Here is a 26,968-nt window from a genome sequence, read left to right on the forward strand (position 1 = left end):
CCCGTGTACACCTTGTTATGTTTGTGTTTAAACGCCAGCCATGTAAGAAACAGTATTTCAATAACCTTTCTTTAAAGGGGACTCCAGTTTAAAGAGAATCACCAGCATTGCAAAAAAAAATTAATTTTTTTTTTACTAGAATACTGTACTGGAAATAATGCATCATGTTTCTCTGCAGTGCAATATACCCCGGAGGAAAAGCAAATTTAATTCCAATCTACCTTGAGCAAAATGGTACCGTTTTCATGACCTTATTGGAAATTAAACTGTTTGGATAAAGGCTGCCACTCAAGTAGACTAATAATACTTTAAGCTGAATGAGCTACCATTTCCATATAACTTCCTGTATGTGGAAAGAGACAGAAAGCTGCCACACTCAAGATTTTTGTGACGCAAGTGTGTAATTTATTATGCTTATTCATTCAAAGCTCTTGAAGTCGTCTCTATGAAAATGAAAAAGGGGAGGGGAATCAAACTAGCTGCACAACTAATGCAGTATCATGTGGACAAGTGGTTATGATAAAACATATGCAAAGCAATTGATGTGTTAATTAAAAAAACACTGTTTAAATAGACACTTTAAGCACACATGGCTGCTTTGCATTACTTTTGAGCCTCAGCTTTTATACAGAGCCTTAAGTAGCCTTTGTCCACTTCTGGGATACCAAGTTGAGCCAATGATGTAACTAAACCCAAAATGTTAAGACCCACATCCTGAGCATATAAGCACCTGCCTGAAGCAGATTTTTTTCCGTTGTAGGGGGGCTTCCAATGGCACTAACAGAGCATGCCTTGTTCTCCTACATGTCAGACCATATCTCTGAGCAGCTGCTGCTGCCGCTGCATCCATCAGCCAGCCCCAAAAATGCAAGCAGAATTTTCTATCCTTCCCTTGGTTAATAAGGAAATGCTAACAACAGAAAGTGTGACCTGTACTTCACTTCTATCCTGTTCTTCCTCCAAGGGCTGAGTGTTTTATGTACATTTTTCCCCAGTCTCCCACACCAAACTTGTTTCTCTCCAGCAAGAGAACTGCACTGTGTATCTTTGTAAAGTTCTCTGAGCAAGAACAAGCAGACTCTCGGAAAAGACCACAACACACTCACTTCGGAAAAGTGTTTATTTAAAGAAAACAAGCCATTTACACAAAGTTAGGGAGGCAAATGAAACACAGCATATACATTTCTTTCCCCCAGTTAATTCTTACTCCTTTGCTGGAGGTACTATACCCATCTTGCACTTTGCAGTAACTCCACAACCCAATTGGAAGATGTTGTATCTTTCAAGGCAATCTGTCCTATGTAAATTTATTTTTTGCACCACCCATCCTTGTATTAAAATACCCTGTATTCTTCAAATATATATATAAAACTAGTGAGCCTAATAGCCTATGTTTAAAAGGGTGGTTAATACTCAGCAATGCCCAATTTTGAAGTGATTCAGAAATGGATACTTTTATTGCAACAAATTCTTATTTTCACAGAAGCCCTATTCAGGCATTCCTACCAACATGATTACCATTGCAGTAGGATGAGCAGGTCTTCATTCACCCAGCCACCCACCTCTTAGGTGTAACACCACCCTCCACAGCACAAGATTAGGGGAAAGGGGGAGCAGGGAACGCACTGTCAGAAACCGGGAGCACCAACCCACCTACTATGTCCATGTGACGGTAACTGGGAGACTAAGAGCACCTGAGCTGGGCTAATGATGTAAAACCTTCTCCAACTGTTCTAGGACGCACACCTCATTTTTCTGATGTGCGCCTTCAGAAAAATAGCATATAATTTGTCCTTTGGGAACATATCACCTAAGATTGAGGGTGGGTAGAAATTCATTATTGCAACGCTGCCTATGAAACATGAGCAAATCAGGAAGAAAATCCTAGCCTATGCTACACAGAGGGGCCCAATATTCACATCCAGGGACTCCCAGGATCACATCAATGATGCTAGGCACCATTCAGTTGTGGGTAATTGATGTGATGCGTAAATTGTGTTTGTACAATGTGTGCATGTGAGCAGAGACTGCCGCTCCTCCTCCTTGCTCTTGTCATTACTCACTTGGGGAAGCCGGCAGTGGGCCCCTGCCGAGCCTTGGCCAATACCCTATGATGCCTAACTTTGACATCAGATGTGTACTCAAAAGCCAAGAATCAGGGTTGTCCCAGGTATGCATTTTGCGTTGGTTCTTTGGGGTCCTGCCAACACTTACTTCCCCTATTTGGGATGGGTGGTCTTCCACCCACTGAGAAGTCAACCCAGTAGCTAACTCACCCCTTTTGTCTTCCCAGGTCTGGGTGGTGTCATCATTCCAGAATCACAGGAATCATAGCAGCATAGTGTCCCCAAAGGGACCTTTCTGTCTTCCTCATTTGACACTTCTGAAATTTCAGGGTTTCACAGCATAAGCAAGATATTTTCATTATAGCTGCAATTATACAAACAAACCTGATCTGCGGTCTTTATTCAACTATACATGCCACTTTAAGGAAACAAGGTAGTTAACTACTTTTAATTTGTTGCTTTAATTCTACTAGTTATTTACTGATTAAATTCTAGCCGTTTTCCAGACAGGCTAGGAAAGTTGAAAACAGAATGTTCATAATTTGTGTCCACATAAGAAATGGTGGCAATGGTGGAGGAATCCCAAAACGAAAGAATATTTAAACCAGCTTCATAGTGGGCCAACTTCAATGTATAAAATCTGGGATTTTCCACGTAATATCTTTAATCCCTCGCCATTAAAAAAAAATACTAGTAGTATTTTAAACAACAATTTTGCAATGGAATGTTGCACTTTCTTTTCACATTAGTACAGCGTCAGTGAACTTAATTCCAAAGATCCTTCAGATGCTCAGCAAAACCTGAAATGTCTAACAAGGTTTGTTTTCCATATAGCCTCTGCTTAAAATAAGTATGAAGTGCTATATAGCACAATTATTTTTTAGAGGGAGGGGGAGCCTCTCTCTAAGCCATACAAGTTGCCCATGTTTCACGCATGTCTGATCAGACAACATATAAAGCTATAAATGCTTGTTCTCCAGTATCTATCATGCCTATCTGATTACAAAAGAACATAGATACTAATTTTAGAAATGTGATGGTCTTGCTTTTCCCTATAATGGAGTCAGTCGATTAGATTAGTTGCTACAGAAAACACAAGCAAGTCTGAGCTCAGCTGAGGTTTTAAAAAAAGTTAGTTGGAAGATAAGTGGGTACACCATGTAGGGGAAAAGGAACCAATTACAGACAATGTAGTCTCTGGCTTCTTTAAAGATAAATAAATCACAACCTTTAACTAGTTAAGCTTCCATGTTAGGTTTGCTCTTACTTTACTGATGAACTCTTTGGCCATTGTTCAGCACTGGACCACAAAGGGAAATGAAACAAGACACAGTAAGCTATGCTGTGGATTAAGAAACTGGGCCAATCACTAAAAGTTAAGGAAGCACTTAAATCCCAATTTGACAAAGCAGTTATATGAAAGGCACCTGACACGTATGGGAAAATTTCCATAGGCAAAAAGAAAATGCAACCATTTAAAGTAGAACTCTTTTGATCGGGCATCGCTAATTAGAACCTTCAGAAAGCATAAAGTACTGTAGATGAGGCTGTGCCTATTATTGCTTTTAAATCTGCAGCACGTTTATAATTTAGATTGCTAGCCAAGAGAAAAGATGCTATGCATGGCTCTGGAAATTCAGCAACAAGCTTCCTGAAATTTTATTGCTCACATACTTTCAAACATCCTGTTGTTGTCATAAGGCCTAGAAACTTTTTAAAAAAGAAACCTTTAGTCAGTTAATTAAATTCTATGTCCACTTTTTTATTATTACAATTGTCAGTGCTTTTGTACAGGATTCAAAGTTACGCACACACCTATGCCTGTTGAACTAGAAAGAGACTCCAGAATATTCATCTTTCTTCTGGTACAACTATATCTCCCCCTAAATACTGGATGCTTTGTACATTTTCATCTTGCTCTAGTTTAAGTGACCAGCCAGCCAGCATAAAGCAGAATGCTCAATAAGTTATTTTTTAAAAATTAAAATTTTATTCCATATTACAGTAAGTTATTTATATGACCTGCTACCAGTTTTTTTTTGCTCAGTAGAAAGAACAGTCTATAATAAGCAGGCTCACTAGTCATGTTGTAAGCTGCCTTGAGAATTTTCTGAATTTTAAAGGCATACAATGTTTTTAAATAAGCAAAAGCAGCTCTTCTGATTGGCTCTAAAGCACATGGGTTGTGATGCCACCAAATCCATCCATTTCAGAACCCACTCACAAGCATGCATATGTGCCAAGTCTTGGGGCCCTGGGTGCCCAAGCACCCACAAAATTCCCCACGGGCACCCTCAAATTTTGGTGCGAGGGCCATGCACGCTGCATGGCACCCACAGCCTCAGAGCCAGGTTGACAATCCTGCAAGCATACCTCTGGTTGCCTTTTGTTCTTTGGTTTTACATACCTTTCTGCCACACTGAAAGCTAGTTAGCTGACTCCTGATTTTCTGCCTTAGGGAGTCAGATTCAGCCCTTGAGCAAGTGAGAGAAGTCTGTTGGCTCCAACAGAACAGCCTCTGGCAAAGTCTCCAAGTTCTTCCTTCCTTTATAAGCAACTAACTTCTCATGGTAGCAAGTTATGAAACTATGCAGTATGTGAAAGAATACCTTCTTTTGTCAGTCCAGAGGTTATCCCAATTGAATGAGCTTTGAGTTCTTATTGTATGTCATTCCCCCTCACCAAAAAATGCTGTAAATGAAGTTTGCCTTTTCTCACAGCAAACGTGATCTGAACCCTTAGGCTGCAATTTTGCACCAATTTATCTGTGAGCAATCCCCACTGAACTAGCCTGACTTACTCCCAAGTCGCCTGCTGTTACCTCTGCCAGCTTTGCAACATTAAATGTGTATGCCTGGGCTTTCTATAGATTTATACAGTAGCATTATACTTGTCATGTTATTTCCAATCCCCTTCCAAACACGAGGATGGTTCTGAGTGAGTTCTCCATCATAACCTCAAGATCTCCCCTCTTGATAGTCACAGCCACTTTCATTTATATTCAGAGCTACTCAGGATTTTAAAAATTGAATATGCAACACTTTGCACTTACCTGCGGTTTTGTTGCCCATTCAACACTGGAAGAGAGAGGAAACAGCCTTGTATGGGAAACCTGTGGCATTCCAGATGTTGTTAGACTACAACTCCCATTATCCTTGACCATTGGCTACACTGGCTGGGGCTGATGGGAATTTCAGCAATATCTAGAGGGTCCCATGTTCCTTACCCCTGCTTTACAGGTTGCTTGAGTTGAAATACTTCCAGGGAGAAGGACACAAGCCTCTTTAAAGGAATGATTCATTCATGCTAAGTGAAAGCTTGCTACTGAGTGTGGGAATCTGAAGTACGCTTGAATCAGTGTCCACTGCACTAGTTCAGGATCAGCCATTGTGGTGCCCTCCAGATGTTGTTGGGACTCCCATCTTGCATCAGCTCCAGTCAACATAGCCAATTGGCACAGAGTTGAAAGCCACATCTGCAGGACCCTACATTGGGTACCCGTTATATTCTAATTGTTTATTTCTCCTTATCCTGGTGCTATTCTCATGTGCTTATTCTTCCAGGATTGAGCTGCTCATTGTAATTTTTTTATTTAGAGCTTAAGCTGCTTGCTGAATTTTATGTTCTTAATACTTAACAACAAATATACAAATTTCATTAATAATGTAAGCTGCCTTTACCATCTTCATATGTGGGCTTGAGCTGTCTTTGTGGATAGTACAGAAATAGGGATTTTGCACTCACCCCTTCTATCCCCCCTTCCAGTAATGCAGATGGCAGGATAAGTATATTAAGGACAGGGGAACAGCTCTTACCTTAGAGGCTCAGGAGGACAGAGGTTCTAAGATGCTGGTTTAGATTAAATGGAAGGAAAATTTGAGAAGGTACTTACTTTTGCATAGGGGAAAAAAACCTTAGGTGCAACTTAAAATCAATGACAGGACCTGGAATTAAATGCAGATGCACCAGCATTTGCTAGTATGTTGAGGTCTTTGTCCTTAATATCTTTTTAAAATAATCTAAGTCCTGAACACAGGGCACCTCACATGCAAAAAATATTACTAGCCCATTTTTTTTATTTTCCACAACTGTAACTACTACTAAGAGTGGATTACTTTGGCCAGAATCCAATAAGCAGTAAAGCCAGTGGCCTAAGCTGAAAAGCTTCCAATTTTCCTCAAACGGCAGCTTTCCATGCCTTGTGGCAAACTGCTTTTGAAACTTACTGAAGAAAGAAATTTAAAAAATCCCACCAGAGTTCTGCAAGCCCACTGCATGAGCCAAACTCTTTGAATTGCAGTCAGAGTTTTAACGGTACTAGCAGAACAGCCCTGCTGTAAAATGTAGCTCTTCCAGATGTCAAATATTTGGGGAAAATATACCTAATGGAGAAACAGGAAGCAATAATGATTATTTACTTCAACCATTAAGCATAAAATGCTCATAAATTCCAGGCTGGTGCTTGAACATAGGAAGAGCACATGAAGGTCACCTTCTACAATTTTAAGACCACTGACCTAGTTAGTTCAGTAGTTTACAGGGAACCTTTGGCTCTCAGCTGTTGGCAGACTACAACTCCCATCATCCCTGACTCCTGGCTATGTTGGCTGGGCTGATGTGAGATGTAATCCCAAGAGCATCTAGGCAGGGAGGGCAAACTTTTCCCACCCCTGGTCTAAACTGACTGGCCGAGTCACAGGTGTGTGCATGCATGGGTGCACTTTTCAGTCTCACAGATCCTTTTGGCTAGGGACAAGAACACGAGAAGAGCCTGTTGGATCAGGCCACTGCCAGTGTCCTGTTCTCATAGTGGCCGATCAGATGTCTGTGGTAAGCCCACAAGGAGGACCTGAGCACAAGAACACTCTCCCTTTTTGCGGTTTCCAGCAACTACTTCTGTGGCCTCCAGATGAAAGGGATTAGAGAACTTCTTCATGGAAAACAAGTGCTCTACCACGAAGACACCAGTAGTTTGTGGCACAAATTGGGCAATTTTTTTCAGACAGCATCATGACTTAAGATTAGTTCTGCTATCTACTAAATGACAAGATAGTAGATTTCACTTAGTAATAGGTTCAACAGGGGCAAGTCATTGAGAATACTTGTCAATCTAACATATATTTAGCAAAAAGTATCGATTAATTTGGTGTTTGAATAATTGGCTCTTTTCTTATTCTTCTTTTTAATTGGATTGTAATTTGGTAATGTGATAATGTGGCTTTTATTGGAATTGTATTGAAAATTAATAAAAACTATTATACAAACAAAAAGTATTCCATCGGGTCTTTCAAAACATTAGAATCCAGAAGGCCTCAGTGTAGTTCTTGACAGCTGGGCATAGCGATTGATATGCATTCATTAAATGCTTCCCCATCCAGTAAGAAAGCTATCTCTAGAACACATGACCCTGGGGCACATCAGCCAGGGAATAGACAGTACTGGGCTTAATGGACCAAAGGACTGACTGTGCAAAGTAACTTCATACTCTCTCATATTTTGAATACCAGCCTTGAGTTATGAAAAGACTGCAAGGAAGAGAAGTTTGCCATCTAGCCAGAACTAGGCTAACATTCTCAAATGGACTCCTTCAAACAAAGTCCAACCAAAGTTAATTTTGCCCTGGTTCTATTGACAGCATATTTGTCCCCAGAGCTCATCCGCTTGTCTCACTGCTTCCCTCCAGGAATACTCAATTCTTTAGAACTGATTTGATGTTTGCTCCGATTTAGCACTAGAGAGCAGGTTTCCCTTGGGAAAGTGGTGGGACAAACAGAAAACCACTTGGACTCATGTTTTCTAGGTACGGGGAACAAGCATAAGGGGAAATCCCTTTAAAAAAGGGATAACTTGGCAGCTATGTGCAGAAGTGTGGATAAACACTCAGTCTAAAAGGTTCGGCCCAAGGAAAATGGTACCTTTTATATCAGGCATAGGCAAGCTAGGCCCTCCAGATGTTTTGAGACTACAACTCCCATAATCCATAGCTAACAGGACCAGTGGTCAGGGATGATGGGAATTGTAGTCCCAAAACTTCTGGAGGGCCAAGTTTGCCTATGCCTGTTTTATATGTACAGCAATTCTCCCCATTTGAACCCATGTTCCAATTCAGTACGATCCCTTTATGGTGGCTTTTTATTTAATTTTTACCTTTTGATTTCCAGTACACACGCCTTTGCTCTGTGATCTCTCCCTCTTGAAAATTGACAGCACCTTTGAGCAGCTGGACACCAGGAGTTACGATGTTCTCTGCAAGTTCTTCAGCAGCTGAAACAGGTTCTACAAACACATCTCAATCGACAGAAACTAGTTGTTACTATAAAGCGTTCCATGTAAAGTAGCTATACCAGTGGAATTCAACATTTGACAGATGGATCAGCTCCAGAAAGGTTAGGAGCACCGATTTAACGAGGAGGAAGTGACTTGTCACTGGATACTAAAAAATAAAAATGTGAAGGCAATGCTCTAAACACCCCTATAAAATTAGCAAGGTTTTGTCAAGAAAATTGGCTCAAATAATTCTACCAAAAGGTGACACACTGTGCAGTTAGGAATACAAGCCAACCAGAGCTTTTGCATATTTTTACGGAAGCAGGGCCATTTCCAAAAAGATCTGCCACAGTCCTCTACAAAGGTGTTCCTCTTCTCTCAGCTAACCAAACGTCCACCCTGCTCCTGTATTCAGGACTGTGTAGCTCACAAACACACTACTTCCTAACACAGCTCACGCCCCTTTAAATGCAGTTACCCACATCCGTCTTTATGAAGATCTTAGTCCCCTCCCCCTCCCCTTTTATTTCATTCATATTTCGCTGTTTTATTAACTATTTAGAAATGAGAAGCTACCTATATGCAATTTATACGGAAATACTGTGGTTAAACCACTGAGCCTAGGGCTTGCTGATCAGAAGGTCGGCGGTTCGAATCCCTGTGACGGGGTGAGCTCCCGTTGCTTGGTCCCAGCTCCTGCCAACCTAGCTGTTCGAAAGCACGTCAAAATGCAAGTAGATAAATAGGAACCGCTACAGCGGGAAGGTAGACGGTGTTTCTATGTGCTGCTCTGGTTTGCCAGAAGCAGCTTTGTCATGCTGGCCACATGACCTGGAAGCTGTACGCCGGCTCCCTCGGCCAATAATGCGAGATGAGCGCGCAACCCCAGAGTCGGTCACGACTGGACCTAATGGTCAGGGGTCCCTTTACCTTTACCTTATACACAACATTTATCAGCCCACACATTTTCAGCCACTTATTTCCACTAAAAAAGTTTATGATTTGAGTTAAAAGCTTTCTTTCCTTGTTAAACCTTAAGCAGAAATGTTATAAAATACCATTCAACAGTTTCTTACCCCATCTGATTAAATATTTGAGAGAGAGAGAGAGAGAGAGAGAGAATGAATTGTGGTATGTGGTGATCTTTCTGGCAGCTCCTCATGATCTACTGTTTGTTATGCTTGGTTATAAGATTAGTACTGGAACATCATCATTAAACAGAATGTTTTAATTACTGCAAAAAACCTGGTGCCAAGCAAACAATGTACGGAACCCACCTGCTCTGAAGCACTGGTTAGCTAAGATATTGTAAAACTACAGAAGTGGCAAAAATAAGTACTGTAGTTACATTTGAGAGAGTTTTTTGGGGGGGATAAGAAGATTGAAGCATTCCAAAGAGCAAAGTCACCCTGCAATTTTATGAGAAATTTGGATTTTACTTGTACAGAATTTGTTAATTGATTTGACTGATACAGGCGCCGCCGCCCCACTTACAAGTGATTTTCTCACGCGCAACTATGTATATGCACAGCACCAGGAAATAATTCATTAATTCAATTCATACCTGGAAATGGCGGGAGTGGTAAGAGTCCTTGCGGTTTGTAAGGAGACCCTCTCCGAAGCCCAAAGAGAATGTGATTGAAGGTGGAAGAAGCCCCAAATAGACCGGAGGTGCAGCAGGGCTTTCTATAGGCTGCTCAGCCTCCCCACCTAGCAGCTGACACACGAGGTAGTGCAGCAGCCCTTTTACTGCACGTCCTCCAGCCTCCAGCCGGCCCTAGAGCTTCCATTCTTGTTGTAGATATTTTTGGATACAGTATTTTGGAATGGATTGAAGAGAGAGTGGCAGACAGGGAGTTTAGAGGGTGCTCCCCACTTTATGTGATTTCACTTATGCACGCAGGGAGCCTGGAACATAACCCCTGTGTAAGTCACCTGTACTTGCTTACTTATTTCCATTAAAAACAACTTTCATTCAGGTTAAGAGCTAGTCTTAGTCCAGACCTCTTCAATGAGATGCCCTTCGGAGTCAGTTGGGCTCAAATTCCCACCAACCTAAGTAAGCCAGCATGGCAAACAGCCACAGGTGATGGGAGTTGTAATCCAAGAATAAACGGAGAGTGCCACTTTGGTAAATCCTGCCTTGGTCTAAAGTCTGTGGGAATTCTTAGAATCATAGAATTGTAGAGCTAGAAGGGACCCAGAGGGTCATCTAGTCTAACCCCCTGCAGAGAAGTAATCTCAACTATATATGCAGGTGGCCATCCAACCTCTGCTTAAAAACCTCCAATGAAGGAGAGTCCACCACCTCTCATTGGAGTATATGCCATTGTTGAATGAGAATGTGTAGTAGTTCTGAAGGGCCCTTGAAGATTCCCAGGAAGAATGTGGTACAAGACATTTAAGGAGAGAGAAAAACTTGGTTTGGCTATATCCTAAGCAATTTTCTTAGCAGAAAAACTGGATCCTTTCTGTCCAAGTTAGAAGTTCTTTGCCAATGACTAGAAAGAAGGTATTTTGTTTATACACACTCATCTAAAATTTAGTACAGCTAGAGGAACCCAGGAACTCCAGTATTAAGCAGAAATCTAGGTAAAATCCCCTTTACATTGAGAAATCGCAAACATATACCAAACATATAGTAGAAATCAGGGAACCTAGGAAGGCAAGGATGAAATAGGCTCAAATTGGTAGGGGGGAAAAGGTTAACTGTGCCAAAACAAAGGAACACAAAGAAAATTTATTGGCATGTTTAGATAATTCATTTAAAGTAAGCTATAATGAAGTAGTCAGAGAATATGTGATTGTTAAACACTCTACAGCAAAGCTTCAGTTTATTTGAATTCAAAAACAGCTTGTTAATGTGGCGGTTGCTTCTCTTTTTAAGCCGACCTGTGTCATGTTCAAAACACAGCTCCTTGAAAGCACGAGTTGCCAAAAGAGAACGTAGTGCTTGAGATAGAGCATCAATATGAACTCCAGTATAAAACTTCTCTCTTTGCATCCAACCATCTGGGAAACATCCTGTTCTGCATTCCTGGTTGCTAGAAATCTGGCCACCACCACCCCCAACTGGATTAGCATTCTAGATTTAACTGTGGCAGCCTTCCCCCACCTAGTATCCTCCATATGTTTTGGGACTACAACTCCCATCATCCGCACAAAGCACAACCATGCAGACTACAGCTGATGGCAGCTATAGTCCAAAACATCTGGAGGGTACCAGATTGGGGAAGGCTGAACTACAGCAATGCTGTAAGGGTCAAGTTTCCACTAAAGTCTGGTGATGAAACCACAATTCTTCTTAGGGAACCGAGAGATCATTCTTCCTAACCAAAAACTTTGCTCCAATAGGTCTGCAGGCACTGAGAAATTTACCTTGTTACACTTCGTTACCTTGAAATCAGATTATATTTTCATCAAACCAATTGAAAGAGCTAGTTGAGGGTGTCCAGGGACTTGTGTGTACCCAGATATTTTTAATTTATTTTTAAGAGCACACTACCATGCCATCTTACAAACAGCTTTTGAGGGGGGGAAAGATGGTTTGCCAGTTTCATTCCCAAACAGGAAATTATGGGAGGTACTGCCTACTCACAAATTAATAAAATGTTAAAATGATATGTGTCAAAAACATTGAAGATGTTTCCATCAGATAAGCAAGGTATCATATGCAGAGACTTTATTTTGCACTCTTTAGCAGCAGCAAGAACAGCCACCCAGAAAGGCCCATCAAATTCTAGTACAGTCATGTGGTTTAAACATCTCTGGAGTCACTTAAATGGGGAGAATTCATTTCGTTAGAAACAAATATAAGACTGCTGGGTTTGTTGAAAGTGTTTTTATTGGAATGATACGTCTGGGTTCTGGAAGTTAATTTTCTTATCTAATTTTTAATGTAACTATACAAGTAACAAAATGTAGGGGGGGGGAGGCATTCGCCAAGTAGCATGATGGACAATTCAAGAAACAAAGCTCCAAACCTCCTTTGTTCAAGTAATTATGCCCTGGCTCCAAAGAACTGTGAGCAGAAGGAAAATACCCAATAGTGCTTGCAGGAGTTCATGCAGTGTTATAGCAGGTAGGTCCAATAGCAGTTCTCATGCTTTTAACTGTGCAAAAGGCTGTGGTTGTATTCAACTAGGTTTTGCGTAGAATGGGTCCACTGAAATTAATGGCCCTAACTTAGTAATGTTCATTCATTTCAATGGGCCTCCTCTGAGCAAGGCTTGTACTGGATACATCCTAATGTATCTGGAAATTGTTTCACTTTCCTTACTAAATTGCTCTAGGGTGAGATGCAGAACTGTCCCACCACAAGCAGAAAGCACTTTTGGGTCTATGACTCTATGAACTGCTTTTCTAACCATGTTTTACGGAAGGCTTTTTTTTTTACACCTTCAACAATCTTCTTCCCATATAATTCGAACCTATTAATTCCAGAAAACCTACAGGGTTGCGTTCAAAACTCACCTCCCACAGTCAGTCAACTCCTCTACTAGAGTGAAGGGCTTTTTTGAAGAAGAAACCCAAAACAATTAATAGTTTAGTAAGAGAGAGAAGGCAAATAGCATAATTCTCCCGCCACCCAGAAGAAAGCCAGTTGTTTCATGTTATTTCGAGAAAAATGAGAAAGGAAGTTCTCTTACCGATAACTCCAATGGTTACTGTCCCCTGCGAACCCCACCTAGCAAGTCGACATCGTGACATGTCAGGTCAGGGCAGCCTCAACCACGCTTCCCTGATAGTCAGGTAATAAAAGGAAGGAGTTAAAATAGAAGTTACGTTTGCAGATTTCTGGATAACATCAGAAAATGTAATGCAATATATTCCGAACTGTCATTCAGAGCTTCTGGTAACCGCCTTACAAGGTGTTAAAATATATATTTATCCAGAAGAAAATTAAACAGAAACAAAAATAGTTTTTGGCAGTTTCTAACCAATACCCAGATACTTATCATGATATAACTTCATTGTGTAATGAAGATCAGAGGCATTAATACCCCATTTCTACTGAGGGTTTTCCCCCCTATTCCAACAGCTGCAAAAGTTAAACAGGTGCACCTTGGTGAGCAAGTTTGTACTTTGTAGGATTTTGTTATCAAATTCATCAAGAAAAGCAGTTTTTATTTTAGCCCTAAGTTAACAGAAGCTCCCATTTTCAGAGAAATGGGAAATACAGCTCAGAGTTCTCATCTTATAAAGCCCACAGAACTTTAGTGGCTTCAAGTTTTCATTTTAACCACAGAAAATCTATTTGTGCCCACTTTCAGTATTTCACAAAATACTCATTCACACAAATATTTCAATCTAAACCAAAGGATTATGTGCAAGGTTTGAAAAATCTGGCTCGTATATTAGGAGTTGCAAGAACCCAATTCATGCTTTGGCCAGGCAAAAAAAGCCCTATTGAAGTTCCAAGATTTGCTTGCATAAGGACTCCAAGGATCCCCTTGGACTCCTTTTATCAAAATATTTTCATACATTTCTTCACTTTGCTCATAATAGCCTTATTACAAGCATGTTATTTAATGTTCAAAATGCAAATGAGGTTCAAATAATGGCATACAGATGCAGACAAGGTGAAAATATAATCAGGCTTTGATAAATGATGCAGTCATTCATACAGCCGATTATTAAGCTTAATACCTCCAATACGTTTGGATTTTAACAGAAAAAAATGCTTTAAAACAGTTTTACAATTGAAGATTGATATCTTCAGCTAGAAAAAACAAACCTTACTGAAGGAACTGTAAGCCTAGAACAATTACTGTACCTCTAGAAGTTTTAGACATTTTCCTTCATAAATGGGAATAGTTCTCAGTTAAGTGGTTAACTCAGAAATATAATCTGGCTTGCACTGCAATGCTAGATCTATGTAATTAGGAATTTGTAGAAATCTTTTGACATAGGTTTCCGAAGTACCAAAACTCTGGCATCATTTTTTCAAAAGTCACCTTTGTATCAATAGAGACATTGAAGCAACTGCTATAAATGAGTGATCAAATATTGAATTCCATTTCATGATTCCGTCCCCACCTTGAAGAACAAAGGATTGATATTCTTCTATGACAGGGTTTTTGTCCCTCTGAATTGCTTTGCTGAATAAAAGGTCAAGGCACAGGTGAAGCAAAATGTATATTTTGGAGTGCGGTTTTTTAAATATTTAATTATTTCTTTTGTGAAGCAAAGTTTCTTAAAGCCATGAATGTCTAATTAGATTGTGTTCTGTACTTAATCTGAAACACAATTGTCTTCTTCATAGCGTATACATACCGCTAAGATATCTGGACAATACTGCTGTCTTTAAAGATGGAATTTAAAACAGATGTTTGCGGACAGGTAGGACTGCTAATTTTGTATGCAGAATTTGCTACTTGAAAGAACTTCCAGAATTTTGTTGCATTTTGGATATAAGCATTTACAGACTTGGCGTTTGGGCAAGATTATCAAACACATCACAAGATTCCTCATTATGCACAAGCATATGTGCGTGTTACATTTCCAAATCTTTCTAGATTCTGACATAGACATTTTCACATCAATACAAAATTGCTTTTTACCTCTCTTGGCAGTCCTTGTGTATGCTCCATCATAAAGGATAACTTTAGGACATGGGCAAGTATTTTAAATTAGCTCAAATTTAGTTTCACCAAATACTGTTAAGCTGTGGAATTGATTGTCAAGCAATTGGAAAAGTGTGTGTGAGTGTTGATTTAGGTATTAGAAAGCCAGCCACTTCTACTAGACCTAAAAGCCAGATGAGCTTCACAAGACAAATCCTGCAGCTTTACTCAGACAAAACAAAGACATATTATATGACCAAGAGCTACAGGATTTTTTTCTTTTATCAGAACCATGGTCAATTACTGTTACCATAGTACCCCAAATATCTGGCTGGACTGAAAAAGCCATTTTTATAAGGTTTTCCTTCCTCAATGAGTCAAGAGCTACAAACCCATGAAAATTATCCTACACAATTGTAGGAAGAACGAACACTGTTCGCACAACAATGTAATTCTGTCAAACAGATAATACTAATGGAGGTTCAGACAAGCAGCTTGTTCTCTCCCAATGACTGTTATTTTTCATTATGTTCTAATCAAAGGCAAACTCATAAATTAGGGGCTAATTATTTATTATGGACGTTCAAGTTGGCCAATCTGATATGTAAATTTAAGACCTTTGGATTTATTTCCTAGAATGCAAATGTACTTCACTGCAGTTTAGCACAGTGCAAAAGATGCAAACAGGTAAAACATCGTAAATTGAGAGTCAAATGAATATTAAAAATATGGCAAAAAATAGGGTTTGTACAAAAAGTTCTTTATAGACTCTGAAGAAATATCAAATCAATGGAAATTTGAGCTTTAAATCATTCATTCAGAAGGGTGTAAAATCTAATATTATAATCAAATTAGCAATTCTGTTATCTAGAGCATAAAGGATTTATTTACATTTTCACTGTACTTTGTAAGAATTTACAACCATTCTCATATCTTTGTTCAAAGCAAACAAAAACATAAAAATTGAGCACATAATTGTCTGTTTTTATGTTTGCACACTATCAAATTGAGTTGAAGTCATTAGATGTTATCCATATTAGTAACATAAAAACAGGTTAAGTTTATTGACTGCCTTCCTACATGAAACTTCTCATATATCCAGACAGTGGGACTTAAAATCATATGACTAAAAACAATTTGCACAAGTTTACAAATGTACTTGAAGCTGTTAAGAAAGCAACCAATTGAAAGTTAAATGCAACTAGATTAGATTAACAATTATTAAATTTCAGTTTGATGCTATGATTAGACCTAGCTCTGACTCATATGCCACAAGTGCCAGATGTTGGAAATTGCAAGAAATTTGCATGAATTTGATCACTCACATAGGCAGTTTTTTTTAATATAAAAAAGATGTTTCTTGCAAGAATTACCAATAAAATGTTTTAGGACACAATTGAATTTGAAATAGGTAATGTTTTGAATAGATTTTTGAGTTTTATTGAAATCTTACATGAACAAGAAGAAATTGGAAATACAATCACATCAAGGAACAAATTGCCACGGATTTGACGTTTAGGCCAAACAAATTTTGTAGGGCAGATTTTCAAAAAGGTGTGAAGTTATAACAATTTAAAAACACAGTTAACCTACTTCTAGGAATGCAAAACATACAGTCATGTTATTTTCAATACAAGAAAACTTAATTTTGTTTTAATTTCTTAAAACTACGGAGACAAAGTACTAGCTTTACTTTATGTACAGCATATGCCTATGTAGTCTATCCCAAATCCAAAAAAGAAAAAGGAAAAAATGAAACTGTCCAAAAACAGAAGGTCTGCAAAATCATGATTTAACAGTGTCGCCCATCCTGCTGATAAACTGCTAAAATGAAGCCTAAAACGATAAAAAGCACTGTCTCCCAAAACTGTGTTTGGGAATTCTGCAAGCTCAGTAATGTCCAAGTGCATTTATGAGAAAAGAAAAAAATAATAAAAGACTTGAGTATATACACAATAGAGTGATTCTTCAGCCCAATACAAATGGCAGCCAATCACTACTGAAGGATGAAACATTAAGCCAATTTTTGGAAGGATGTAGAGCTATAGCCAAATTCTATCTTTCCAATATTCCCACGCCCTCCTTATTTGTCTTACTTCCACTGTTGCCCATATGTATCCTGATAAAATTCCTGGTTGTCATTATTGTAACCATAGTTACCGGCATAGTCACCACCTTGCTGAAGCGGCTGCTGAGCGATGGGTTGGGAGCCCCAGTTCTGCTGGTTGTTGGTCTGGCGGCGCTTGGAATCCGGTTGGTTGTACCCATCAGCCTTTCTCTTGCCTCCCACGTTGCCCCCACGGTTGCCCCTGGCTCCACGAGCACCACGTCCTCTCTGCTGCTGGGCAGGACCCCCTCTCCCACCCCTGGCTCCTCTTGGTGGTCCCATTGGTGCCCCCCTCTGGGAATAGCCAGCTCTACCTCTTGGCGGTGGTGCTCCCCGCCCCCTAGGTGGTGGAGGTGCTCCTCGCCCACCCCTTCCTCCTCCTCTTCCTCTTATAGCATAGCCATCATCATAGCCGTAGTAAGGATCTTCATAGCCACCACGGTAGTCATGATAGTCATAGCCATAGTAATCATCATAATAATCTTCATAGCCATAGTAATCTGGGGGATAGCCATAGCCGCCTCTCCCTCCACGCCCTCGGCCTCTAATTGGAGGTGGCATACGAGGTGGAGGATAGTAATAATAATCTTCATACCTAGTGAGCAGGAAAAAAGCACTGGCATTAGTTCATGCTGCTCTCAATTTAAAAGTTCAAGCGGAGTTCAGCATGCCAGATTAAAGTAGATTTTTATTATGTTGCTATCAGACAGAAACTCCCGTCTTTGAACTACGGTACAGTTAATGAAGTTAACACTCACGCAGTACTTCTGGAGGCTTGTCTGGCAGCCTGGCGTTCTTTCCTTTTCTTATCTGGAGGTTTAGCTAATACTATTTCAATTTCTTCCCCCTCTATCTCTTTTCCATTCATTTCGTTCATGGCCTGTTTGGAAGGGGAAAGAAGTTTAAATTCCATTCTACAGAGAAGAATCCTTCAGGATTTCCCACCTTTCCACTCTTCTAAGTCCTGATGTTTTCATGTCCACAGTAATTCCATTTCAACACAATGCATATTTTCATACTAAATGTTATAGGACGTAAATCACTCTAAATTTGCCTGGGACAAGCACAGAACACCTGTGTGCCTACTCTGGTGTAGGTGAGACTTCTGTAACAATGAAGAGCTACTACTAGCCATTTGTTTTAAAACAGGGCATTGGACTGAAGGCTGAACACCCTTTCTGGAAGGAAGACAAGACAAAGCAGGCTCCATTAGTGCTGCACAGTGAGAAACACTTTTTCTTGCTCGAGCTGCTTTTAAAGATGGAGAAGTCTGGAAAGTAAATACAGTGGTACCTTCGTTCTCAAATGCCTGGGTACTCAAACAACTTGGAACCCAAACACTGCAAACCCGGAAGTAAGTGTTCCAGTTTGTGAACTTATTTTGGAAGCCAAACATGCTCCATTTTGAATGTTACGCTTCCGATTTGAGTGCCACACTTCCATTTTGAGTGTTACACTTAGGTCTGTCTGTTTTTGCTCTTTATTTTGCATTTTTGTTTATGCGGCTCTTTGTTTTTGTGACTGTGTGGAACCCAGTTCAGCTACTGATTGATTGTGTGACTGCAGTACATTGTTTATTGCTTTCATTTTATGGATCAATGGTCTCGTTAGAAGGTAAAACTCATGTTAAATTGCTGTTTTAGGGGTTGTTTTTAAAAGTCTGGAACTGATTGAGCCATTTTGCATTACTTTCTATGGGAAAGCGCGCCCTGGTTTTGTAACAGACTTCTGGAACAGATTAAGTTTGAGAACCAAGGTACCACTGTAGGTGAAGTGGGAGGAAAAGTTTGGGGGTCTTTAGTGGGGGAGGAGAGAGATTATTTTCCTCTAGAACTATTTAATTACAAGGTGGCATATGCTATTTAACATATGCAATGTGAACAATGCACTGGTAAAACCTTTCCAACGTACGGGGGATGAGGGAGAGCAGGAAGATTTAAATGGAAAGTATCAGACTGGATGAACCAATTACAGTATTCAGCATTTATAGAGCATTTCTAAGGGGTTCAAAGCATATACGTTGGATTGCATCCAATACCATGCTTGCAGTCCTTCCTGCCATAGAGTCCGCAGTATGCCCTGAAAAAATCTCCTGAAGGTTAGGAAAGAGGCTCAAGAAAGGCATGAGGTGTGGGGCACAGGCTATAGGCAGGAGGGAGAAGTCAGGTAGAGGCTGACTGCAAAAGCTGACTGCAGCTACCATCTTGCTACAATTTTTACAACTCCTCCTAGTGTAGGTCTGTATGCATCACCACGACATCAGAGGAAGAGTTTTCCTTTGCCCATTCAGTTTGAAAACAAGCTGCACAGGGAAAGGAACAGCAAACTCCAGTTTTGGCTGGGAGCTTTGTTTTCATCTACAGTGCACTTAATGTTATATATGACCTCATGTGTTGGGCAGGTGGGCATGGCTTGGGGGAAAACAACCTCACAGGCCGAAATAGGATCCTTGCCAGGCATAATCAGGGACTGTTCCCCACCCACTGGCCCAGATAATGAAATTGTGCATACCCACCTTGACCGCTGCCCCCCTATCTTCAAAATGAACAAAAGCATAGTCTTTTAATTTCTTCACTCTTTCCAGCTTTCCAAACTCTGAAAAGGATTTCTCCAGTATTTCTTCTGTCACCGTTGTGGCCAAGTTTCTCACAAATAAAACTTTCACCTGTTAAAAAAAGGGGTGGGGTGGGATTTTGACATCAGCTTCAGAACTCCAGTAACTCTTACAATACATGCTTACTCAGATGCAAGAGTGCACTAAATAACTATCCATGAAAAGATGGATTTATCTCTGCATCACAAGAGGCATTAATTTTATCTCTAAAACTGAAACAGCAGCTAACAACATGCACCATTGACAGCTTGTTTCAGTGTTGGCTTCTGAATAAATGATTAGGCCTCCATCACCTTTTGCTTTCATTTAAGAGATACTGGAACATTTTCTTGCTGCTTATTTTTTTATAACAGACTGGCTGGCCCGGCCACACGTTGCTGTGGGTTTTTGTGTTAAATGGACCCTTTTCTGTTAAATTGACCTTCAGAGTCTCCCTTCAGAGTACCCTTACATGCCCTGTCCCAACCCTGACTTCCCTACAGTTAGTTTCAAAAATAAGACTCCCCCACCCATGCGTGTTCCTGAAAATGTCCCCAACCCCCACTACTTTGGCTGACTCAGGGTCCTACCTCCCCCCCCATGGCTATGTGTTTCCCCCCCCTTTGTTTTGCCTCATCCCTATGACCCCCCCCCCCGTTGTGAAAGCCCCATATTCAGTTTGTTTTTGCCTGTGGCCTACTGGGCAATGTTGCGGCCTACTCAGTTTTTCCTGTCCCACCCCCCCACTGCTTTGGCTGACTCAGGGTTCCCCCCCCATGGCTATGTGTTCCCCCTCCCTTTGTTGTGCCTCATCCCTGTGATCACCACCACCACCACCACCACCCGTGGTGCAAGACCCTATTTTGTTTGTTTTTGCTTGTGGCCTACTGAATGGTGTGGTTCCGCAGTTACGAAGAAAGGCTGTGACCTCCACGTGTGCAATGCCTACATTATATATATATATATATATATATATATATATATATATATATATATATTCATATTCCCAGGAAATGGAAGGCATTGACCAGCATAGGTACATTAACCCTGCCAGGTGGATGAAAAGCATGGGTGTACCTGGAATTGTATACTTCAGTAATTCTTACTTCCCAAGGAGGGGGAAAGGCAAAGTAGTGCAGACATGGCCACCCTACTGCAATGGCAAACTAGTTTTGGCTCAAGGGCTTCATGTTCATTCTTGGTCAAACCTCTGGGGTGTCCATGTCAGTGTTGAGTGTGGTCCCCCACACCTCAGTTGATGTTTGCCAATCAGCTTAGGGGGATGTGTTATTGGCCCCTCTGGGCTCATCAAATGACTGATCTGATGACTGGGGAGAAGGCAATTTGTATCCCCATCAGGGTGCCCATCCCAAATAGACACCCATCCTAGCACAGTGTCTATTTTGTTTTCCTTTTTAGTGAGACCTTGGGGGATGGGATCTGTGTCCCAATCTGGGGTTAGTCACTTCAGCAGTACAGCCTTTGCTCTATTACCTTTGCCATGACTTCTGGATCTGGTTCCTCTACAGGGTCAGCCCATTCCACAGTAACGACGTTTCCCCAGACTTTTACTTTCCCACTCATCAGCCGACGCCGAGCTTGAGCGGCTGATTTGTGATCCTCATATTCCAGGAAGCAGAATCCGCGATTCTTCTTTTTATCATCAGGTTGGTGATACAAGATTACATCCACTAAACCCTCTGTAATAATAAGACACCCAGATGTAACATAGAAGCCTATTTCTAGGTTGAAATGCTAATTGGAATGCAGAAGCTTCAGCATAAGTAGATCAAGTCTTCAGCACACTCAAATGATGCAGTACCAGCATACACACATAATTAAGTTCTCCCTTCTCTAGGCACTGGCTCCATCGACTTTTGAACATAAACTTACTTTTAGCACGAGGAGATGGTAGAAGTAATGTTTCTTTGCCCAGCACTCAAAATTTGATCCAGGGCTGCCATTCCTCTTCTTTTATCTGGCCTCCCAGGTGGAAAGGTCTGCACCAATGACCATAAAGGTGACACCACCAACCAAATCTAATGCTTTCTGGGCGGAGGGAGATGAAATGGCAGTGCTCCAAATGGTCATGGCCATCTTACCCATAGGCGGTACCCATAGGCGGTAGGGGTGCGGGGCACCTGGGCACTGGGCTCTCAGGGGTGCCAGGCCAAGAGTCCGGGGCCCAAGAGTTGAGCCCGCCCGTCGGTCAGAGCACGGTGGCAGGCTGTTCCGCTGCGGGTGGCTCTGCGGCGCGAGTTTGGGGGCAACTGAGCCAGTGAGATGCTGAGGCAGTGGGCCGGCTGGCTCCGCCCTCCTGTGCGCCTGGGACTGGGCAACCGGGAGGGGGGGGCAGCGCTGGGCAGATCTTTGCAGCCCGGTGTCGCATATGCTTAAGACAGCCCTGCAAATGGCACTGACATTCTCATTTTGCTGCCACTGGGACTCATTTTTACCGTAGAGGACCTCAACATATATTCAAGGGATCATCAGTCCTGACTGGATTTGAGCTTGGCTGTTCGACCTCCCACTTCTTGCACACTCTCACCCCTCTTCTGCTACTTGGAAGCTTCCCCACCTCATCAAAACCACTTTGGGGCCATTACAGGAAGGCAAAGAAGAACCTGGTACAGCACATCACTTCCTCTAAAAGTGGGGAAACACTGGCACCCAAATGTATACAGTGGTACCTCGGTTTATGAACACAATTGGTTCCAGAAGTCTGTTCATAAACCGAAGTGTTCATAAACCGAAGCAAACATTCCCATTAAAAATAATGGAAAGTGGATTAATCCGTTCCAGACGATGAAAAACACCCCCTAAAGCTTCAATTTAACATGAATTTCACTGTCTGCCAAGAGGTTTCCGAGGCCTATGGAGGCCTCCACGGAGGCATCGGAGCGTCCGCGACTGGGACGCAGCCACAGAAGCGCTCCGATGCCTTCACGGAGGCTAACTGTGTGGAAAGGAGCCCTGCGGCTGCGGTCGCGTCTCTTTCAAAGCGGGTGGGGGGGGGGTCCCTTTGGAAGCGCTTACCTTGCGCATAGAAAACAGCGGTGAGAGGCTTGGCTGCGCGGCGGTGGCGCTCGCAGCTCTCCTTCCCTCTCTACGTGGTGCCAGCCGGGCGACCTTTCTCCTCCTCAGAGCAGCCACCACCACCACCAGGCGCCAGGACTGGCTGGGGTGGCTCGCGGTGCGCCTGGCTCTGGTTGGAGTGGCGGCGGCGGCAGCAGCGGCGGCTTCTCTCAAGCCCGAGCCTCTCCACTCTGCAGGGGCGCAACGGTGAAGGCCCGGCCTCGCTTCTCTTGACCCCTCCGCGAGGCCGGGCCTTCACCATCGCGCTCCTGCGACGTCTCTCCACCTTCGCCGTCGCGCTAATGTGGAGAGGCGTCGCAGGAGCTCGAAGGTCCGCTTCTCTTGAGCCGGCCTCGCGGAGGGCTCAAGAGAAGCGGGCCTTCGCCGTCGCGCTCCTGCGACGCCTCTCCACATTAGCGCGGCGGCGAAGGTGGAGAGACGTCGCAGGAGCTCGAAGGTCCGCTTCTCTTGAGCCGGCCTCACGAAGGGCTCAAGAGAAGCGGGCCTTCAGCGTCGCGCTCCTGCGACGTCTCTCCACCTTCGCCGTCGCGCTAATGTGGAGAGGCGTCGCAGGAGCTCGAAGGTCCGCTTCTCTTGAGCCGGCCTCGCGGAGGTCTCAAGAGAAGCGGGCCTTCGCCGTCGCGCTCCTGCGACGCCTCTCCACATTAGCGCGACGGCGAAGGTGGAGAGGCGTCGCAGGAGCTCGAAGGTCCGCTTCTCTTGAGCCGGCCTCGCGGAGGGCTCAAGAGAAGCGGGCCTTCGCCGTCGCGCTCCTGCGACGCCTCTCCACATTAGCGCGACGACGAAGGCATCGGAGCGCTTCTGTGGCTGCGTCCCAGTCGCGGACGCTCCGATGCCTCCGTGGAGGCCTCCATAGGCCTCGGAAACCTCGGGTTACTTACTTCCGGGTTTCGATGGTTCGTAAACCGAAAGTTCGTAACCCGAGGTGTTCGTAAACCGAGTTACCACTGTATGTATTCTCCCCTTGCCATCTTCTCCCTTCCCAGTTATTTTAAGCCAATGGACGAGAAGGGGAGGGGGGAAGCAAACTTGTTTTAAATAATTACCAGTGGTCGTAGGGTTGAGAGAGAGAGAGAGAGAGAGAGAGAGAGAGAGAGAGAGAGAGAGAGTGAGAAGCAAGACCAGCCTATAACCCTCTCAAACAGCGCAATTTTCATTAGACTTCAAACACCCAGAAATTCCCAAGTCCAAACAAGTGCCTGCGACTCCTACAAAATGTCAACCGGAAATTCAAGTAAAATGCAAATTAACTGCACAGCCACTCCAAGCTGGATACCATTCAGGCCCTATGAAAAAGAACCTGGTGGTGTTTCATAGGTTAATATTGTTTGGTGTGTGCATTTTAATTGGTGCCTTAGAAGGGGTTGTATTCTGAAAGATGGGATATAACTGTACTAAATAAATTCAGAGTCTTAACGGGCATTTTTATTATCAACACTCGTCTGCTTGTTTCATGAGTGAAACGCTAATACCTTACAACATGTCATATGCTGAACTCCTTACCTGTAACTTTGCTGAACTCTTCTAGTATGTTTTCCTTGGTCTTGTTTTTTGGAATTGATCCAACAAACAGCCTGTTGTTTGCCACAGAGATGCATACGCCAAGGTGTTTACCAGGACGGATTTCATAGTTGTCACACTGAAAAGAACGTTAAGCTGAACACTCATCTTAAAGTTAATGGTACACAGATCAACAAACTCTCCACCTGCTCCTATGGGGAAGATCTCAAAATAAAATGCTATCTACTACAAAAAAAGGTTCCTACCTGCATCCCACCTAAGAAAGATTTAAGGTTTCCAGTAGTCTAGTTCATTTCCCAATAATAGATATTTGCCAGCTCAAAATACACTGTCTATGGAGACTTTTCAGGTTAGGAATGCTCAATCCATCCTTAGGCTAGATGTCTGAAAAGCTCACATACACAAATCTCCTGTTTCATCCCATGATACTTAGGGGTATGCTGATTCTGAACATGGAGGTTAGATTCTTAGCTATCATGGTCATTGTTATTCATAAATGTATCTATTAAAGAGCTGTGTGTGTTAGTATAATTCACTGTAATGTAGCTCTGAAGGCTATCTTCAAAAGGAAGATGCTCCATTCCTAAGCACATCATCTACTGTTACTTCACTATGGATAAACATCCTTTTTCAGATCAAGCAGCCTGGACTCGGGAGATTTTTATGACAGTGAACACCCCAGAACTTATATAAAGTCATCACTATTATACTTCCATTTTATTTTCAATCCATTTCCCAAGTGTGAATTTTCCTTTATCGCTGCTGCTACACACTAACATTTTCAGTAAGCTTTCTCCTTAAGGAGGTTTTTTTTTAGGCTGTTACCAACAATTTACAATCCATTAGTGTATAAGCGAAGTTAGTATTCCCATTTACCCACTTAGTACATCACTCAAGATGCTCTTGCATAGCATTTCAGCTTCTGTTCTGTTGCCCTATCTGCTCTGTTTGAAGAGAGCTTTTTATGGAACAATCCGACTGGTCCTTACTTGAGAGTAGGTCCTACTGAGAGTAAGTCCTACTGAACTCAAAGGAACTTACTTCTGAGTAGACTAGTATAGGATTGTGTTAGTGCCCGATTGGTAAAATCCTGATTTGCTATTATCTGCACACTTAGCTAACTCACCAATTAACTGTGCCTCCAGTTAATTTATGAAAGATAAATAACACCAATTACAGATCAATTATAGATCCTTGGGGACCCTTCTCTGTACTTGGAAAACTTCTTCGTACTCAGAAAACTATCAGTTAATTTCCCCTTGCCCTTTTTAGCCAGTTTTATCCATCATTTTGTCCCTTTTCTGTCAAACTTTAGGAGCTTCAATGAGGAACCAACCATCCTTACCTACAACTGCAAATAATTCAAACAATGTTAACCAAGCCTTTGCAGATGCCTTGCTATTTCATGTTTTCAACTAAAATTTACATGGGCTGAAAAAACAGCTATCAATAAGGTCTCAATAATAACTATGTCTCCAAGGTCAAAGAGGAGAACTCAAGTCAGATTCATCCTGCAATTTTCCTTATTAACATCAGATGGCATGGTTAAATTGAGAAGTGCCTTAAGTAGCAGCAATTTATAACTAGTTGTTTATAACTAACTAACTGCTAATTTATAAGCTCATTACTGAGTGATCTAGAATACTATGGGAGCCCACTTGCAAAGAATCCATGAGTTACAGGTTGTGACTATAGCGAAGATAATCCATCCTCTAACATATATAGCATGGCATAATACTTACTAATTTGACAGCTTCTTGTGCTGCATCTTTACCACAGAAAGTGATGAAAGCGTAGCCTCTGTTCTGCCCAGAGAGGGGATCCATCATGAGCCGCAGGTCCCAAATTGGGCCTGCCTTCTCAAATAGTGGTACCAATTCATCTTCATACAAATCCCTAGGAATTTTACCAACAAAAACCTGATGAGGAAAAAAAATATTTTTTGTTTGTTAGTAAATGACTTTTTTAAAAATCTTAATTCTGTTAAGAAAAACGGAATAGATTTATGTAAGGTGACATTTCAAAATGCTTGATCTTCCTTTTCAAACACTCAGAACAGAGAAGCTTCCGTTCTAAGCACATGGGCCACTACCTAGAGCTACTTTAGGAATACCCTTTCTTTAATCACTGGCTCAGTTCAGATGTAACAGGGAACGATGGTTTCCCACTACACAACCTTTGGCTTATGCACGTCCTCTCCTTCCCACCGAAAAGGACAGCAAAAGCTTCTGTTTTCAATTTTAAACTAGCCGCAGTTCCCTGTGATGGAGAATTTGTGGAACTCTGGTCATTTAACCCACATTCCTTTCTGAGCAACCTTATCAGTGCAACTGATGGGACTCTTACCTTCACAACAGACTAAATTCCAGTCAGGTAAAAGTCAGAGGTTTCTACACACACATTTCTCCATCCCCATCCAGGGAAACAAGAGGCATAATCATAGTTCAAGGACTGATTCCAGCTAGGCAAAAACACTTGGGAGGGCATGGAACACGGTCAGGGAGAGGTGTGGCCTGGGGAGAGTCCTATGGGCTGGAAAAAGAGAGGCAAATGACCGCAATTGTTCCCCAGCTGCTTTGTGAACAAGTCAGGATTTGAAACCTAATTTGATCCTGACTTGCTGTTACTAACCCTAGTTTAAACAAATCACAGTTACAAGTTGGGCTGCCACAGGGCACCAAGGCTAGTTTAAAAATGAAAGCAGAAGTTTTCAATCTCCTATTTGCAGGGGGGTGCGATGAAGAGTATGTGA

The 26,968-nt window shown here is 42.0% G+C and overlaps 1 protein-coding gene across 4 annotated transcripts in view; it reads right to left on the reverse strand.

The window, feature by feature from the left end:
- Positions 1-1,102: 1,102 nt before the first annotated feature.
- Positions 1,103-26,968, reverse strand: part of HNRNPR (heterogeneous nuclear ribonucleoprotein R) — a 40,709-nt gene continuing 14,843 nt past the window's right edge. For all 4 annotated transcript variants that reach the window (XM_035118571.2, XM_035118570.2, XM_060275718.1 and 1 more), the window contains 6 exons: positions 25,959-26,135; positions 24,199-24,334; positions 21,094-21,299; positions 19,522-19,671; positions 17,765-17,886; positions 1,103-17,601 (listed from right to left, as the gene is read on the reverse strand). In XM_035118571.2, coding sequence (XP_034974462.1) covers positions 16,992-17,601; positions 17,765-17,886; positions 19,522-19,671; positions 21,094-21,299; positions 24,199-24,334; positions 25,959-26,135 — 1,401 coding nt within the window. In that variant the 3' untranslated portion in view covers positions 1,103-16,991. The remainder of the gene's footprint in view (positions 17,602-17,764; positions 17,887-19,521; positions 19,672-21,093; positions 21,300-24,198; positions 24,335-25,958; positions 26,136-26,968) is intronic.

This window comes from Zootoca vivipara, chromosome 6 (assembly GCF_963506605.1).
Source record: "Zootoca vivipara chromosome 6, rZooViv1.1, whole genome shotgun sequence".
NCBI classification, from domain to species: Eukaryota; Metazoa; Chordata; class Lepidosauria; order Squamata; family Lacertidae; genus Zootoca; species Zootoca vivipara.